The sequence below is a fragment of the Miniopterus natalensis genome, chromosome 4, assembly GCF_054644295.1.
Source record: "Miniopterus natalensis isolate mMinNat1 chromosome 4, mMinNat1.hap1, whole genome shotgun sequence".
NCBI lineage: Eukaryota > Metazoa > Chordata > Mammalia > Chiroptera > Miniopteridae > Miniopterus > Miniopterus natalensis.
Window position 1 is genome coordinate 96,700,407 of NC_142084.1, and position 18,155 is coordinate 96,718,561.

Here is an 18,155-nt window from a genome sequence, read left to right on the forward strand (position 1 = left end):
CCTGCCTGGCTCACGCTGTTCCTGACGTCCTTTCCTGCTAAGGTTGATCCACTCGCGCTCAGATCAAACACACTTCCCTTCCAAAGACTTCCCCAATGACTCTAGTTAGACTCTAGTTAGATTTCTTCTACACGTGCTACTCAAACATTTTCTCAATAATTATGATCAATGAACTTAACTAAAAATGAAAAAAAATAACTACCATTTCCTGAGCACTTACTATATGCCCAGCAATTTATGTTCATCATCTTATTAGTGATCATAGTAGTCTGTGGGGTAGGCAGTATTACCCCCACTTTATAGGTGTCTAAACTGAGGCTTACGGAGGACTAGGCAACTTTCCAAGGTGACACATAAGGAAGTGGCAGAATGAGCATCTGAAGGCAGGCCTGCCTGGCTCTATAGGCAGAAAAGGCAGGGATCGGGCTGACTCACCTCTGTGTTCCCCAGGGCACTGCCCAGCTCTTTGTACTTAATAGGTGCTTGATATGTTTTTGTTGAACAAGTGATCCTTATTCAAAAAAAACAATCTCCTTGCCTCCCTGTTCATGTGACAGCAATGTGTACCTCCCATGGCAACAAGGCACAGACAACGCCCTGCAGTGAGGGCTCCTTTCATAAACACCGCACCCCCAGCATTACACATCGGTGGCAGCGGTCCAGCGACCAAACTCACTCAGAAGAGTTTTCCTTTTCTTTCATAAAAATTCTAAGATAAAGTGTTTTTGAAAAACAGGCTGGTAACTCTATCTTACAAGGAATTAAGTAAGTGTAAAAATATTCTCTCCTTTCTACTTAGAAGATGTTATCATTGAGCATGATCACTGCCTGGTGACGACTGAAAGGCCAATGTTCATTCAATAGCCTCTGACCTACTAAGAACATGTGAAGATAGTGGCTCCTTTCACTCAGGCGGCAGCTGCTTGTTCCCGAGCCAGGTGGTTTTGCCTTGGATGGTGCCCCTCCGCTCGGCAGGCCCTCTCTGGCTCACTGGGCTGACCCTACCCAGCCATCCCTGAGCCTAGAGACCGAGACCTAAGTGCCAGTGACCCTGTCAAGACCCGGTCCTTGCTATAGGAGAGCTCTGAAGTTGACTGGGCCTAGAGCTGATGAGTACGAAACCGCCCAAGGAGACCAATGTGACCTCTTGCTTCTGGGCATGCTGGCGGGACCCTGGATTAAAGGTCTTTACTGTGACATGACACAAGCCACTCCAAGCACTGACAGATTTCCCAAGGAAATTTGGGAATTTCTTGCCTCTTCCTAATATAGGTAACACTGAGTACAGCACCTTAAATAATAGTAGGTAATTATCAATGGTTTTTAAATTGTGGTAAAATGATAAAATTATTTTAACCATTTCTAAGTGTAGAGTTCAGGGGCATTACCTACACTGACCCTGCTGTACAACTGTGGTCACCGCCGTCCAACCAGCACAAGTCTTTCCATCTTTCCAAACTGAAGCTCCGCACCCACTGAATACCAACTCGCCGTCCCCTCCTCCCAGCCCTTGGCAGCCACCCTTCCACTGTCTGTGAGTTTGACTATTTTACATAGAAGTGGAATCATACAGTATTTGTCTTTCTGTGACTTGGCTTATTTCACTCAGCACATGAGAATAATACCCCGCTGTATGGATATAACCGTTTTGTTTATTACTCATCCATTGGTGGACACCTCCTGGCCACTGTGAATGCTGCTGCTGTGAACATGGGCGCACGAAAATCTCTAAGATCCTGCTTTCAATTCTATGTACCTAGAAGTGAAATAGCTGGATCGCATGGTAATTCTATTTTAATTTTTTGAGAAATAACTACTGTCTTATAAATTTTATTGTTGATCTATGCACCACTGGATGGTGGACTTAACTGAAAACAGCCATTAGCTCAGTTCTGCCAATGAAAGCTTTGGGTGGGGACGGGAGCTCTTTCCAGATGTTCAGCCTTCAGGAGTAAACATTCCCCCAATATGACTGAGGAGAGTCACATAAAATATGTGTTTCAACTATAAAAATCCTAGAACAAAACATAGGCAGTAAAATCTAGACATTTCTCGTAGCAGTATTTTTTCTGGTATATCTCTTCAGGCAAGGAAAACAAAAGAAAAAACAAACAAATGGGGCTATGTCAAACTAAAAACTTTTTGCAGAGCAAAGGAAGCCATCAACAAAACGAAAAGACAACCCACTGAATGGGAGAACATATTAACCATCTGATAAGGGGTTAACATCCAAAATTTATAAAGAACTTACTCAGCACCAAAAAAACAAACAATCCAATTAAAAAGTGGGCAAAGGACCTGAACAGACACTTCTCCAAAGAGGACATCCAGATGGCCAATAGACATATGAGAAGATGCTCAATGTCACTGATCATCAGACAGATGCAAACTAAAACCACAATGAGATAAAACCTCACGCCTGTCAGAATGGCTCCATCAACAAATCAACAAACAAGTGTTGGTGAGGGTGTGGAGGAAAGAGACCCTTGTACACTGCTGGTGGGATGCAGACTGGTGCAGCCACTATGGAAAACAGTATGGAGCTTCCTCAAAAAAATAAAAATGGAGCTGCCTTTTGACCCAGTGATCCCACTTCAGGGACTATATCCAAAGAAACCTGAAACACTAATTCAAAAGAATATATGCATCTCTATGTTCACTGCAGTGTTACTTACAATAGCCAAGATTTGAAAGCAGCCCAAGTTCCTATCAACAAATGAGCGGATAAAAAAGCAGTGGTACAGCTCGGCTGGTGTGGCTCAGTGGTCGAGCATTGACCTAGGATCCAGGGGATCGCAGTTCAGTTCCTGGTGGGGCACATGCCAGGGTTGTGGGCTTGATCCCCAGTGGGGGATGTGCAGGAGGCAGCCGATCAATGACTCTCTCATCACTGATGTTTCTATCTCTCTCCTCCCTCTCTCTGAAATCAATAAAGACATATATGTTTTTTAAAACAGCAGTGGTACATATATACAATGGAATATTACTCGGCTGTAAAATAAGAATGAAATCTTACCTTTTGCAACAGCATGGATGAACCTGGAAAGTACTCGCTAAGTGAAATAAGCCAGTCAAAGAGAGACAAGTACCACATGATTTCACTTATATGTTTTTCCCACTGATTTTTAGAGAGTAGAAGGGAGAGAGGGAGGGAAGGAAAGAGGAAGGGAGAAAGAAGAGGAAGGGAGAGAGGAGAGAGTAGAAGGGAGAGAGGGAGGAAAGGAGAGAGAGGGAGGGGAGAGAGTAGAAGGGAGAGAGGGAGGGAAGGAAGGAGAGAGGGAGAGGGGAGAGAGTAGAAGGGAGAGAAGGGAGGGAAGGAGAGTGGGAGGGAGAGGGGAGAGAGTAGAAGGGAGAGAGGGAGGGAAGGAGAGAGAGGGAGGGGAGAGAGTAGAAGGGAGAGGGAGGGAAGGAGAGAGAGGGAGAGGGCAGAGAGAGCGTGTAATAACAAAATAAAAAAACAAAATAGAAATAGACCCATAGATACAGAGAACAGACTGACCACTGTCAGAGGGGAAGGGGGCTGGGTGAAATAGGTGAAGGGATTAAGCAAAAGAAAAAAACCTCATAGACACAGACAACAGTATGGTGATTACCAGAGGGAAGGGGGGGGTACAGGTAGAAGAGGGACCTGAACAGACACTTCTCCAAAGAGGACATACAGGTAGAAGAGGGTAAAGGGGAGATAAATGGTGACGGAAGGAGACTTGACTTAGGGTGGTGAATGCACAATAAAATATACAAATGATGTATTATAGAATCGTATACTTGAAAGCTATATAATTTTATTAACCAACATCACAATGCTATTTCAATATATTCAATAAAAAAATTTTTTAAATAAAAACAAAAGATAAAATAGCCCGGCCAGCGTGCCTCAGTGGTTGAGCATCAACCTAGGATCCAGGAGATCACGGTTCAATTCCCGGTCAGGGCACATGCCCGGGTTTCAGACTAGATCCCCAGCAGGGGGCGTGCAGGAGGCAGCCAATCAAATGACTCTCTCTCATTGATGTTTCTCTCTCTCTTTCTCCATTTCCTTTCCTCTCTCTGAAATCAATAAAAATATATTTTAAAAAAAGATAAAATGAAATAAAATGTTTCATGCCCTGGCCAGTGTGGCTAAGTGGTTAGAGTGTCAGCCCACGCACCGAAGGGTCTAAGGTTCAATTCCTGGTCAACGGCACATGCCTGGGTTGCAGGTTCCATTCCCGGCTCGTCGGGGCATGTGCAGGAGGCAACCAATCGATCTGTCTCTCTCACATCACGCTCTCTCTCCCCTCTCCCTCTCTCTCCTTCCCTCCTTCTCCCTTCTACTCTCTCACCTCTCCCTCCCTCTCTCCTTCCCTCCCTCTCTCTCCTTCCCTCCCTTCTCTCCCTTCTACTCTCTCCCCTCTCCCTCTCTCCTTCCTTCCCTCCCTCTCTCCCTTCTACTCTCTCCTCGAGGCCTCCCTCCCTCTCCCTTCTACTCTCTGTCTCCCTCTCTCTCCTTCCCTCCCTCCTTCCCTCCCTTTCTCCCTTCTACTCTCTCCCCTCTCCCTCCCTCTCTCCTTCCCTCCCTCTCTCCCTTCTACTCTCTCCCCTCTCCCTCTCTCCTTCCTTCCCTCCCTCTCTCCCTTCTACTCTCTCCCCTCTCCCTCTCTCTCCCTTCTACTCTCTCCCCCTGCCTCTCTCCTTCCTTCCCTCCCTCTCTCCCTTCTACTCTCTCCTCCCTCCCTCCCTCTCCCTTCTACTCTCTCCTGTCTCCCTCTCTCTCCTTCCCTCCCTCTCTCCCTTCTCCCTCCCTCTCTCCTTCCCTCCCTTTCTCAAAAAATCAATGGAAAAAACATCCTCAGGTGAGGGTAAAAAAAGAGAACTATGACTAGATATGGTAATGCATACAAAAGGGATGGAACATAACAGCACTAATACTATTATCAAAGGTAATGAGTGAACACTTTATCAAGTTCTTTTTTTTTTTTTTATCTTTACTGATTTCAGAGAGAGGAAGGAAGAGGGAGAGAAAGAACCATCAATGATGAGACAGTCATGGATTGGCTGCCTCCTGCACGCCCCGACTGGGGATCGAGCCCACAACCGGGGCATGTGCCCTGACTGGGAATCGAACCCCGATCGCCTGGATCCTAGGTCGATGCTCAACCGCTGAGCCACGCCTGGCTGGGCTATCAAGTTCTTAAAATGGGGGACAGAAGTGACGGCAGTCCCTCATCCAGCATTTCTGTCAAAAACACTTGGGTATAACCTTTTGAATGCTTGACGTTGAATTTCTACTAAAAACTTACCAGATCACAGAACTCAAACACCAGAAGATAGGGAATTGCTTCTACACACTGTCCAACACACTGAAGAATATTTGGATGCTGAAGAGTACTGGGGAAAAAATAGTCACAGCGCCGTTCATCAGAGAGCACATTGATAAAACTGTTTAAACAGTAATCCAAACCTTAGCTTTCATTGTGATTTAAATAGAAGCTGAAAAGAACACACTAACAGACTGAATGCTATCTAGTGATTAAATAATTCAAAGCCAACATTTTCAAAAATCAAAACAGAACTCCTGTCAGAAGAGCCTCTAATTTTAGTAATTTAAATTTATAGATTATCACTGTGAAGCATTTTTTAAAAAGGCAGGCCAAATATACAAACTTAATAAGCATTTCACCCCATATATTAAATAGCCCAGCTACTCCTCAGGCTATCTAGCTTATATACTATTCCCATAAAATTTCCACAGCATATGCACTCTTTTTGGAAAACATTTTGTCCAAAAGAAAGTTTATGAAAAAAGATATGCCAAAATAGTTTTTAAAAAGCTTTTTATTTGAAGCAATTATGAATGAACAATAAATTGTGAAGACAGAATAAAGAGGTCCCATGTCCCTCCCCGTGTCCCCGGGTTACACCTGACAACTGCAGTGCAGTCCAAACCAGGGCACTGACAGAGGCCCCACGTGCGCACACCTCTGCGGGCTGTGAGCTGTGACCCTCCCATGCGGGGAGTCACACAACTACCACCTCTACAGAAATAAAGAAGTGCTCCGTTACCACACAGCCCTCCCCAGGCGACCCCAGTCCGGCTCTGCCGCCTCACTGTGCCCCCCCTCACCCCTAAGCCCTGGCAACAGCTAATCTGTTTTTCATTTCTATAATGTTCTCGTTTTGAGAATATTATGTAAATGGAATCACACAGTATGTGGCCTTTTAAGACTGATTTTTTCACTCAACATAATGCCCTCGAGATTACCCAAGTTGTTGCCTGTATCAATGGTTCATTCCTTTTATTGCTGAGAAGTATTCCCTGGTATGGACATATTGGTTTGTTTAACCCTTCACCTACCAAGGGACATTTTCATGGTTTTGGGGGAGCTTCAAAATATTTTGGTTTTATTCAAAGGCAAACTTATTTGGCAGATAAGACATTCTCAGGTCTAACAATTTTGCAATCTGTCCATACAGAGAGAAAGAGAGAAATTTCCTAAATGAGTTCATTTTCGTTATTATCCATGACAGGTGCACAAGGTGACGTGTGGGGGAAGGAGGTACACCTGCGACACGGTGTCAGGGTTCCCCTGAGGTCCCTGTATCCTGCTGACATCTCTCAATCTTTCTTTGTCCCTTAGGGTCACAAAACCAATCTGCTGCTAAGAATCTTGACAATTGCTTTCTACTCCTTAAGCTTTGGGATTACAATGCCATCATTTTCCTGACCAGGAACCCTGACGTTCTAGAGCTCCCTTCTGGTTAGTGTGGGTTTTTAGAATTTAAGTACAGCTGGTACACAGTATTATATTAGTTTCAGGTGTACAATATAGTGACTCAACACTTAGATACTTTACGATGCATTTACAGAAACATATATTAAGGGTTACTTACTAGTAAGGTTCTCCATTTTTCAAAAAAGTATCTTGTTCCTTTGGGCTTGCACTTGCTTTTAACTCCTTCACTATTACTCTTGCTACACTAGTGCCCGTGTAAATCTCTCCAAGGAGGACCTAAAACCAAAGGACAGTTGTTCATTTTATTTCCAACAAAATGGTAAAGAAGTGTGTCTCATTTATTAGGAAATGGAATATAGGAAAACAAATTAAAGCAATAAGCAGGTGGCTTTCTATTATTTTAAATACTACTCACAAAAAGCTTAGGAAAGTATAATACTACCTTCAGTTTTAAGGCATTCACCAGATATTTACAACATTCATAAATTTATGTCCATTTCTTTTCTATTTACTTAAACATGTATTATACTTTCACGGAGATTATCAAGAACATTACAGAAAATTAATTTACAAGTTCAATTCAAACATAACTTAAATATTTCTCAAAAACACTTCAGATGGGTTTTGTTGTTCCGTCTCCTTCGCACACTAGAGAGTAACCTGGACACACAGTGCAAATAAACTATCACTGCAGTATGACGCTAAACACCATGGCATGCCAGTTGTTCCCGGCCTGTATCTTATACTAAAACCTCAGTCAAAACTCCGGGGAAAATACATCGCATGGAAATTAACAGAACACAAAACGAGAATGAAAATAAGATTACGTTACAAGTGAAACAGGAAATTTAATACAGAACAGTGCAAAGGCGTTCCAAAATACACTACCTAAAATAAAAATGAAGTGAAAGTTTATTTAATTCAAGAATGATCAAAACTAAAGTAGTTTAAAAATAGCTATTTTATCTTTTTATAAAATAGATTCATTTTAATGCCCTGGAAATAGGAAGTATAAACTTGAACGAACGTAATGTTTATTAGGAATATAAGGGCAGAAAAATGAACAAGACAAGAAATTCTAATTAAGTCATATTCTTTGTTTCAAAGAGCCCACTCGTACCAACACAGTAAAAGCCTGACACCCATAAGATCCCAATTTCAAAGAGGGGCAAGGCGAAGAGGACACTGTCGCAACAACGGGCCCACTGCTGCGCTCCCGCCGCCACTGCTACCAAGCGCAGGGACAAGTCCTTCAACACCTCGACCTCTCAGTTCTTTGACCTCACTTCCAATAATCATTTTTCTACGCTCCCATCTTGGCAAACACTCCCATACCTAGTTAACTGACAATTACAGTACATCCCAAACCCTGAATTTTAACTTCTTCTCGACCAGTCTTTTGATTTCCAGCTCACTTACTTCAACAGTCTAATCCAACAAGTGTACAACTTGTCCTCTGAAGCCAGTCGTGATACCACTCGTCTACCATCTTGGTTGGTCCCAAACAGCTCCTACTCCATTTTTCTGCTTTTAGAGTTAATCTCCTCAACAGACTTGTCTCAATGTGCTGTCCCCACTCTCTCCCTGGAACCTCTCCATGTGAGGACATGGCCCCTAAACACCTCTTCTGAGGATATCATGGACCTCATGTCGCTTGGATCCCAGTCTTTACCCTAGTCAATCTGTCAGCAGCATTGACTGCACTTCTTCTTCCTGGAACTCCTCCTCCAGCGACTGCATCTCTTCCTACTCACTGGTCGATTCTTCTCAGGTTCCCCAGCTGCTTCTCCCTCTCAGTGCTGCGGAGCCTCAGGGCTCAGTCCTTGTGACCTGCCAGCCCCTTTTCTATGTTCACATTCTCTGTGATTCCCTCTAGTCTCATACCTTTCAATACATCTATATGCTGAGTCCTCCCAAAGTCCTCTCTCTGGTCTGGAACCTCTCTCCTGAACTCCAGATCTGCATCTCCAACTGCCTACTTGAGATCTCCACCTGCATGTCTAAGAGCTATCTCACACCTAACACACCCAAGGTGAGCTCCTGACTCCCTCCCTCCATGCCTGCTTTTCCTTAGTCTCTGCCATTTCAAACTGACCTCAATACATCCTTCCCGTCCACCAGGCCATGAGTAGTCTTCCTTGACTCCCCTCTTTCTCCAGACTCCGCATCTGTTCCATCTCAAGTCCTATTTACTCTTATTTGAAAATCTGTCCTGGGTTGCACCACTTCTCACTGCTCCATGCTTCTCACCTACCATCCAGGTCCAAGCCCCTGCATCTCTCTCTGGGTGGCTGCAGCAGCCTCCTAACCTCCCTGCTCTCCCCTTGGGCATCTCAAACATAACTGCCAGAGTGATCCTTTCAGACGGTAAGCCAGATTATGCCACTCACCCCTCAAGACTGGAGTACTTCTCCATCTCACTCTGAGTAAAAGTCAGCCTCTAAATGCACATCCATTTCATCACCTGGCTCCCTACACCACTCAGCCTGTCTCCTGCTACTGACCGCTGTCTGATCATCCCATACACCACGACATTCAGTTCTGTCAAGACAAGGCGTCTATTCTGTTTGCTGCTACATTCCCAGCACTCCATTGGCGGGGACTTTACCCATCTTTCCCTGCATTGTACCCCCAGTGCCACGAACAACCTGTGATACAGAGAAGGTTTTGCTAAATGGCTTAGAAGACCTGGTAACTAATAACCTTTGGATGACATGAAAGATACAGGACAGACAGACTGCTCTGAATGAGAAGACAAGAAGCATTTAAGATGGTTGACTACGGAGCAAATATATCTTCCCATCTTGACCACCTGCTTAGGATGCAATCCCTATCCAATTAGGAATCGTTCACGGAGGATGCCTGCTACATCACGGAAACAGTGTCAAAACAAAATTATTCCTTTGAACACTCGGTGGTAAAAAGGTCACCAAAGGCTGTTACTACAGGTCACCGGACAGGCTGTGAGAAACAGAGCAGTTCTTTGCAGTGGTCCCCAGTATACTACTACTTTCCATTTACAATTACAAAGTGGTGTAAATGTCACAGGAGAAAGAGGAAGCAGCAAAAGAACAAACAATTTAACTCGAGAAGGCTAAAGAGCTTCCAAAATGCCTATGTCTTTTCCCTTCTTACTGTTCTTATGCCAACATTAGAAAGGTCTCTGATACATAAATAAAAGACCTTCTTGGAAAAACTTACCACCCAGGAATGTTGAAGCTCACATTCCCATGAGGTTTCAGAGGGCAATGGGAAAACTCAATCAGGACTATAAGGTCTAGAGAGAACGTGGAACATCATACAATACAATTCTCAATTAGCTTTAAATTCTAAACAGTATACATAGGAGGGAAAAAACAAAAGTGAACAACACTTTACCTTTCCAAACCAGCCACTTCCAATTTCCTGTATGTAGTTTAGACTGTGGCGCACAACTTGAGACTTCAGACCTTCTGTAGGAAAAAGTAAAGAACATTAAAAACTAAATATAAGTATTTCACTGAAATAAATTAAATATTAAATATACAACCTATAAAGTTCAAACTCCAACATAAATTTAATGCTTGTGCTAGTAAAGGGAGAAATACATAAAACATCTCTTTCAAACTAACAATGCTAAATGGTTCCACGTTCTAAAACTGACAGTATTTTAGAATGAGTATCCCACACTGATTCTTTAATACCTTCTGCTGTTTTTTCCTGCTCCAACTACTCTACTGTAGCCTCTAGTCACCATCCCACTGGCCTTTAGTCCTATTTTATGGTGGAGCAGGGAACCCCAGGGACTGTCTCTGCCTATCTTAGTACGAAAAGTCCATCTGATTAACAAATTCAAATATACCCCTTCTCCCAAACACAGAACATCCCAGAAGACAGCAGTGTCTACTCAGCACGACAAGCAGTACAGAGAACTAGGAAAGAAGCTCGCCTTCTAAAGAGGCAGGAGCTCTGTCCGAGGTTCCACTTGAATGAAGTGAGGAGGCTAGTTTATGCTTGTAACAGATCCAGGGTCTAAAAAGGAAAGAACTCAGCTTTTACAGGAATGCAATGGGCCTGACCACTCAGCCTCAGCAGGGAGCAGAAGGAAGAGAAATAAGCCCACAGGGGAGTCAGTCCAGTTATTTTGCTATTCTCAGGAAGGTTCCCAGTCTCACTTCTCAGAAATAGCTCAGGAAAACATGACATTGAACAGAAGGTCTTACCTACAGAAGGCTGGAATTGGGATGGAGCAGGTAGTGAGACGTTTGGTACTGAAAGTGTGAACACTTCTGCTGGAGACTGGACAGAGGGAGTATCTTCTGCTGGTGGTGTGAAATCTATCTCGTCATCAAAATTATCTTCAAATTCCTAACACAAAAGAGCATTGTTATGGCAAATATAGATTAAGTTTGAGAGCAAATCCTAAAACACACTGGCTAACATTTAAGAGATGAACATTTATTCATTCGTTTGGAACACGTGGCCATAATTTTCCCCCCCAATTCAGACTTATTTCAAGTAAAAAGCATATATAATTGTCTTCTCCAACTCCAAATAGCAGAATACATAAGATTTGAAAATAAATTATACTTATTTTATGTAACTTTTTAGACTGATAGCTTGAAGTTAAATGTAAAATTTTTTATAATGATCATGGAACTTAAAACAGAAATACTCTTCAAGTTCAAAATTTTACTGCTAAGTTATTATAGTCTAAGCTATTCTTTCATTATTATTATTAACTTTCATAGATCTCTTTGCATAGTGAATCAAAACAAATTTATTTCAAAATTGTATATGCATTTCTGGTTGCAATCTGATTTCTATCAAAACAAGGAAGTTAAAAGACTCAGGAAAGATATTTTTAAACAAGTCCTATTTGTCTGAAAAGGGTAAGATAAAAAAATTATTAACCTGGGTAGAAAATCATCTTAAGATCTGAACCACCACGGTTATGGTATAAAAATGTACCATAACCGTGGTGGTTCACAAGTACAGTTAACATTCTAAGAATGTCTGGGTTTTGAAAGACGGCAACTTGAAAATCGAGGCTGCACCAATTGAGCTGTGGAAACCTTTGAAGTGACTTTGTTTAGCAGAAAGCCACCCTACCCGTTCCCATCAGAGAGCTTGGTGTCCATGTTAACACAGATAGAGCTGATTATCAATGTCATTCATTGGCTCAGGTAATGAACGAGTATTACCCCACAGGGACCGTAACAGAAGCTGAGAAGAGGTCAGTGAACAAGACTGCTTTCCGTTCCTCTACAGAACATCCTTCTTTTCATCTCCTTTTCTACCACCTTCCTTAGGCCTCTATACAAGGAAGAAACTAAATGCTGAAAGGGCAGATCTCTCTGAAGTAGCATTTATGATCTCACCTGCATGTGAGGGGGCATTATTTCATATATGTCCTATATGTTCGTTGTCAAATGCATCAGGACATCATTGCTAATTGTAACAGGGAAGGGGGGAGGAGCAGAATAAGTGAGGTACTGTGACTTCAATCTGTGAGGACACCTCCAAACAGAAGAGCTGTGTTCAACTTTCCCTCCAGGCATTCCTACAGGTTCTCCCATTGAAAAAGACTTTATCAATCCATCACTCCCAACTTAGAAATAATGCCACTCAAGATTTGGCCAAGCCCAGCCAGGCGTGGCTCAGCGGTTGAGTATCGACCTAGGATCCAGGCGATCAGGGTTCAATTCCCGGTCAGGGCACATGCCCGGGTTGTGGGCTCGATCAATGACTCTCTCATCACTGATGTTTCTATTTCTCTTTCTCCCTCGCCTTTCCTCTCTGTGAAATCAATAAAGATATATTAAGAAAAAAAAAAAATCCACACTCCCCGAGCCTGTGTCGATACTGAGATTCAGTGGGTTAGAAGACTGGAAGGGGGAATGAGGCAACATGCATGACATGTGAGAGCCTGCATCTGCTTCAGCAGCAGTGACCAGACCTTATCTTTGTCCCCAAATGGCTAATGTCTGTGCAAAGTCCCTCAGCAAGACTGACAGTCAAGGAATCCAGATTCTCTGCCTATCACTGCGCCCTCATATGGTGCAGTCATTAAGATCCCACAAAGGTGTCTGCAATGATTCTAGGGCCCAGGGGCTGACGTCATGAATAAAGCCCTACATGGTTGAGGTAAAACCTTGTAAAGACTGTGCTATTGAGTCTTTTCCTCCAGTCTTCCTTTGTTCTCAGCCTTCCATGTGGCTAATGCTAGCAAAGAACCAAAGGACAGCACACATCCTTACCTCTGAGCTGCCACCATGCTCAAGGTAAAGAGAACACACAATGGAAGTAGGGGTGAGGTTCTAGAAATAAGGTTTACATATCCACTAAAAAGAAGGTTTTAGCTAGAAGACAGCTTTCTTTTCCCCCCAATTAAAACCAGTGACCCTCAGGCCCCCCAGGACAGCCCCTAGTATAGTTAGCAGGCCTTTATGTAAAGGACCATTTTCTCTGCATGTATGCATTCCTTATTTTTACTATTATATTTTATTGACTTGCAAGAGAGAAACATCAATTTGCTGTTCCACTTATTTATGTATTCATTGGCTGATCCTTATATGTGCCCTGACCAGGGATCAAACTGGCCTATCAGGACGTTGCTCTAACCAACTGAGCTATCTGGCCAGGGCCTATATTTCTTTTTCACAAGTATTCACTGAGCCCCAAAACATGCCAGCAGGGATACAGTAAGTTCTAGGGCAGGATATTCTAGCCAGTTTCCAGCAGATTCCACCCATCTGCGGCTACAACAGCCCTTTTATATTATGTACAAGCCCCACTCCGACCCCACTAGTGTTTACAATTGGCAGCATTCTTCTTTCTCCCCCTTAGGGAGCTGTAGGGTTTAAGGTAAACGGAAAGATGCTCTCCTTATACACAAGACACACTGGGGGATCCCTTAGCCTCAATAATCTTAACCACAGACTCATCGGCATACAAGTTTAGAAAAAAATCAAAACCAGCCTGCTTTTCCTTATAGGCCTTACAGCAAATGAACACAATCATCATGCTTTATTTTTCCCTTTCAAAACTTAAAGGCTGGGCGAGCAAACTACAGCTAGGGGGCCAAATCCAAACCACCCACTTCTGTAAAGTTTTATTGGCACACAGCCACAACGACCTGTCTTGGGTTGTCTATGGCTGATTCAGCACGACGATGGCAGAGCTGAGAGCTGAGTAGCTGTGACAAGGCCCTGCGTGGCGCACAGTATTTACTACCCACAAGGGCAGAATATATTTACTATCTGGCTCTTACAGAAGAAGTCTGCCAACCCGTGCTCCCAAGGGGCTGTGGTATTTAGCCATTGTGTTGATACATGTATCAGAGGATGATTTTAAATGTTCCTACCAATTGTGCTCACCTTAAAGTCTATTTCTGGGTCTTTACAGCAGGATATACAATTTGCAATTAACACGATTAATATAATGAAACTACACATAGATAGGATCACAAAAGATAAGGACACTTCTGCAGCAGGTGACTCCCCTGGAACGAGAAATAAATATTATTATTAACATCAGAGACATTCCAAAATCAACTTTAACAAACGAATCGATATATTTTCCACCAAATGTAAATGGGATTAAGAGTTAATAAACTAATGCTTAAATGCTCAAGATAAAGCTGATAACCAATCCAGGATAAGAAGTTAGGATTTTAAAAATCTTACTGTGAAACAATCTTAGAGTTACAGAAGAGCTCCAGAGACGATCCAGAGTCCCCATTACCCTTCCCAGACTTCCACCAACACTAACATCTTGGTTCCATGGCACATGTATCAGAGCTAAGACAATACCACTGGTATACACCTCCACTAACTGAACTTCAGACTTTATTCGGATTTTACCAGTTTTCCCATTAACACCATTTGCTTTTCCAGGTTCCATCCAGGCTACCAACACTGCATTTAATCATGTCCCCTCAGGCATCTCCAATCCCTGATGTTTCCCAGTCTTTCTTTGTGTATCATAACTTTGACACTTCTGGAGAGTACCAGTCAGTTACTGTGTAGAATGTTCCTCAATTTGGGTTGCCCCACGACTGGACTGAGGTTATAGATATGCGGGAGAATCTAGAATAGCACAAGGTGAACAGCCCTTCTCATCACATCATACCAAGGACACATGATGCTGGCACGACTTACTCCTGGTTTCTGCCAGGTTTCACCACTGTGACGTTACCACTTTTCCCTTTACTACCCTATTCCTTAGAAGTGGGTCCCAAAGTCAGGTGCACACTCACAGGGAAGTAAGCTGTACGTCCTCAAGGGAGTAGCAACACAGAATTTGTGGACATGTTAAAACTACCACAGTCATTAGTATTTGGGGGAAGACACTTTGAGATTATGCAAGCATTCTGTGTCTCCTTAAATTTCTGCACACTAATTTTCTCATCCATCACTGCATCTTGCTTGAAGCCATTAATATCGTGATGTTCTAATGGTGATTTTCCATTTCCCTCAGTCCTTCTACATTTATTATTTGTCATTCTTCTGTAAGAAAGCTTTGCCCCTCCTCCCTCACTTACATAGTTATGGACTCACAGGTATTTGTTTTATATCCTGGGGTTATTATAACCCAGTATTATCATTATTTTGTGGCTCCAACTGCTTCAGCTTTGGCTCTGGGAGCTCCTTCCAGTTGGGGATGTGCCCCACCCTCTTCTTTCCCCCCGCGCTTCCTCACTTGCTGCCTCCACAGTTAGCTCCAGGCTCCTCTTGAACCTTCCCTACTCCAGCTTTAGAAGCAGCCACTTCTCCAAGGAGCTCTGGTCATAACCAGGAGCTTGTCCACTAGAGCAGGGTCTGAAAACCCTGCCCGTGATCCCTTTGTGCACTGCAGCGGTGACAGCAGAGGGCAGCTGAAAATGATTTTTAGATCTTTAAAGGACTGTTTTCAAAATAAAACTAAACAAAACAGATGCAAGAGACACTGCATGTGAACCCCAAAGCCTAAAATATTTGACTACCTGACCCTTTTAGAAACAGTGTGCAATCCTTGTCTAGAGCACAACGATTTTTACATCTCACTTCCAACAAAGAGTTACCTAGAAAACATCTCATCCAACTAGGGCTATTTTGAGCATTTTCTTTGTTACAGCAAACTGTAAAGTCTCCCCTACCTGTGTTTTACTAGGAAATAAACATTTCCCCCCAATTTTACTGAGATATAACTGACACATCACATGATGTCAGTTGAAGGCATACAATGTGATGATTTATACACATATATAGTGAAAAGATTATCACAATAAAGACAGAAATAAACGTTTCCCTAAAATCCTCATCTACAGCTAACTATATATGTATATTTCAAATGCACCAAGGGGTGGGCATGGAGATGAGTTAATGGACGATCCACCGTTTTTCTTCAGTAAAACTGTAATACCTGAAGAAAAGAAAACGGAATCCAAACTCCTACGTGAGCAAAACACATTCATGATAATAAAGAGCTTCAGTGAAGACCAGAGAGGTCTGCAAACAGGACTAAGTTCCTTCTCAACAACAAAAGGTCTGTTTGTGAAAGCAATGCTACACCGCATTGCTACAAGTGGGGCTCAGACTCTAGGCTTACAAATACCTCAGTTTTCGACCGTCTCCGTTGACGAACATTTCGGTTTACGAACGCCGTAAACCCAGAAGTAAATACTTTGGTTTTCGAACATGCCTCGGAAGTCGACCATGCCACACGGCTTCCGCTGAGGGCAAGACCCTGAGGCCCAGCTGTTGGCTGTGGATCCCTCGGTTTTCGAACGTTTCGGAACTCGAAGCGTTTCAGGGCTTCCAGAATGGGCTACATTGGAAAATCGAGGTACCACTGTACTTCAGCGAGGGTTGTTAAGAACCTGCAAGTTCTAATCCAACAGTATCTAAAACAGGAAAATCCATGCATTGAACCTAAAGTGACTCGGTGACTCCTCTCAAAAGCCCATCTACAGGGAAGCCAACTTTCACAGAGAAAAAGAATTCCTTAACTACAAACACTCACATTTCTAAACTAAGTGAGGTGCGAGAGCCAACTTTCTATGAGTAAGGGAGACCCAGAAAGATCACTTTCTCCTTTCAACTACCTGTTCCCTCACTCAGCTTGGTCTGTGTGTACTTATTCTTGTAATTTTATTTTCCTCCCAACACATACAATGAAAATTAAATATGACTCCTGAGGCTTCTTATAGCAAAGCACTTTCATAGCCACTGTATTTTATTTATTTTTAAAATGCAGTTTGTCCACCGCATTTTAACATCACTGAATTTCAGGTGCATCTTACACTGAAAGTTGGTTTTCATTGGCAGAGTTTCTTCTTTTTTAATGGCATGGAAATAAGGGTGTGTCATAATCAATTGAATCTGAGATTGGACAAAATACAGGATGATTTCATTCGATTGCTACAATGCCTCTGAGGGAATTCGACCAGCTCCACATCACAAATGAGACACTGACAGGCCCAAGGACACAAAGAGGGAAAGTGGCAGGGCCAGGCTCTGGGTTCAGGGGCACTGAGTATAAACCCTTGTGCTTCCCAGGATACATTGTTTTTGCCTCAATGAGGTTAACTTTTAACACTTATAAACAGCTTAACCTAAGTACTTTGAACCGAAGTCCACAGCTGTTAATTAACATAGTTCATACTTCTGGGGCTCTGCTCCAAATTCCACATAGCAAATATTAAATCATTTTTTCCTCTCTTTCATCTATAATTTTTTATTATCACACACTATCTATTTATTGTAAAGTCTGATCAGAACTGCCTGAAGGCAGCTCAATTATCTGAGTCATAAAACCATCTTCTGTGAGTCACTAGGTAGGCATGAGAAGTCATACCATGTTAAAAATAAAGAGCTGGGCTGAGTTTTGCCCTACCTTTTACTTATTTGCTCTACCTACAAGCTTACCTCTGTGAGGACGCCACAGGGGAATCTGCTCCCCGGCACTCAGGTTTCCTCAATGTACACCAGCTCTATTCAACCTCAATGTCCAACAGTCCCACCAAAAGGACTGTACAAATTACTGCCTGAAAAGGAACCTACTAGGTAGCCTTAGTAGAAATTTTTACAGTTTTACCACTTTTAAAAACTAGTTTTATTTACTGTATTTTTCTCTTGATTAGTCCAAAGCACTGTGCTTTAAAAAACTCTACATACCAATGAAGGAAAAAGTCCCTAAAATGAAGAACTAGAACCAACCTGGCACAGGCTGGAAGGTGAGACAGGAATGCATAAGCCACAGAGAGGAAGTCAGTTCTAGCCGTGAGGAACTACAGCTAAAGTCCCCAGGCCCCAGCGGTCAAACTGCAAACTGGGCCCCTGGGAGGTTCCTGATTACGACTGTTAGGAAGCCAAGAAGCAAGATGGATTTCCTTTAAAGTTCTCCGTCTACAGCATTCAGCAATGCATAAATCAAACCAACTGTGTACTAAAGAAAAACATCAATAACAACAGGAGTGTC

The 18,155-nt window shown here is 42.8% G+C and overlaps 1 protein-coding gene across 2 annotated transcripts in view; it reads right to left on the reverse strand.

Annotated features, from left to right (window-relative positions):
- The window catches only part of LMTK2 (lemur tail kinase 2), a 110,778-nt gene that overhangs the window by 25,503 nt on the left and 67,120 nt on the right, over window positions 1–18,155 (reverse strand). Inside the window, exons 2-6 of one of the 2 annotated variants that reach the window (XM_016208797.2) lie at window positions 14,072–14,196; window positions 10,916–11,060; window positions 10,092–10,165; window positions 6,871–6,989; window positions 5,280–5,367 (exon numbers count right to left, since the gene is read on the reverse strand). In XM_016208797.2, coding sequence (XP_016064283.2) covers window positions 5,280–5,367; window positions 6,871–6,989; window positions 10,092–10,165; window positions 10,916–11,060; window positions 14,072–14,149 — 504 coding nt within the window. In that variant the 5' untranslated portion in view covers window positions 14,150–14,196. The remainder of the gene's footprint in view (window positions 1–5,279; window positions 5,368–6,870; window positions 6,990–10,091; window positions 10,166–10,915; window positions 11,061–14,071; window positions 14,197–18,155) is intronic. The other variant, XM_087816991.1, reaches the window with a different exon arrangement.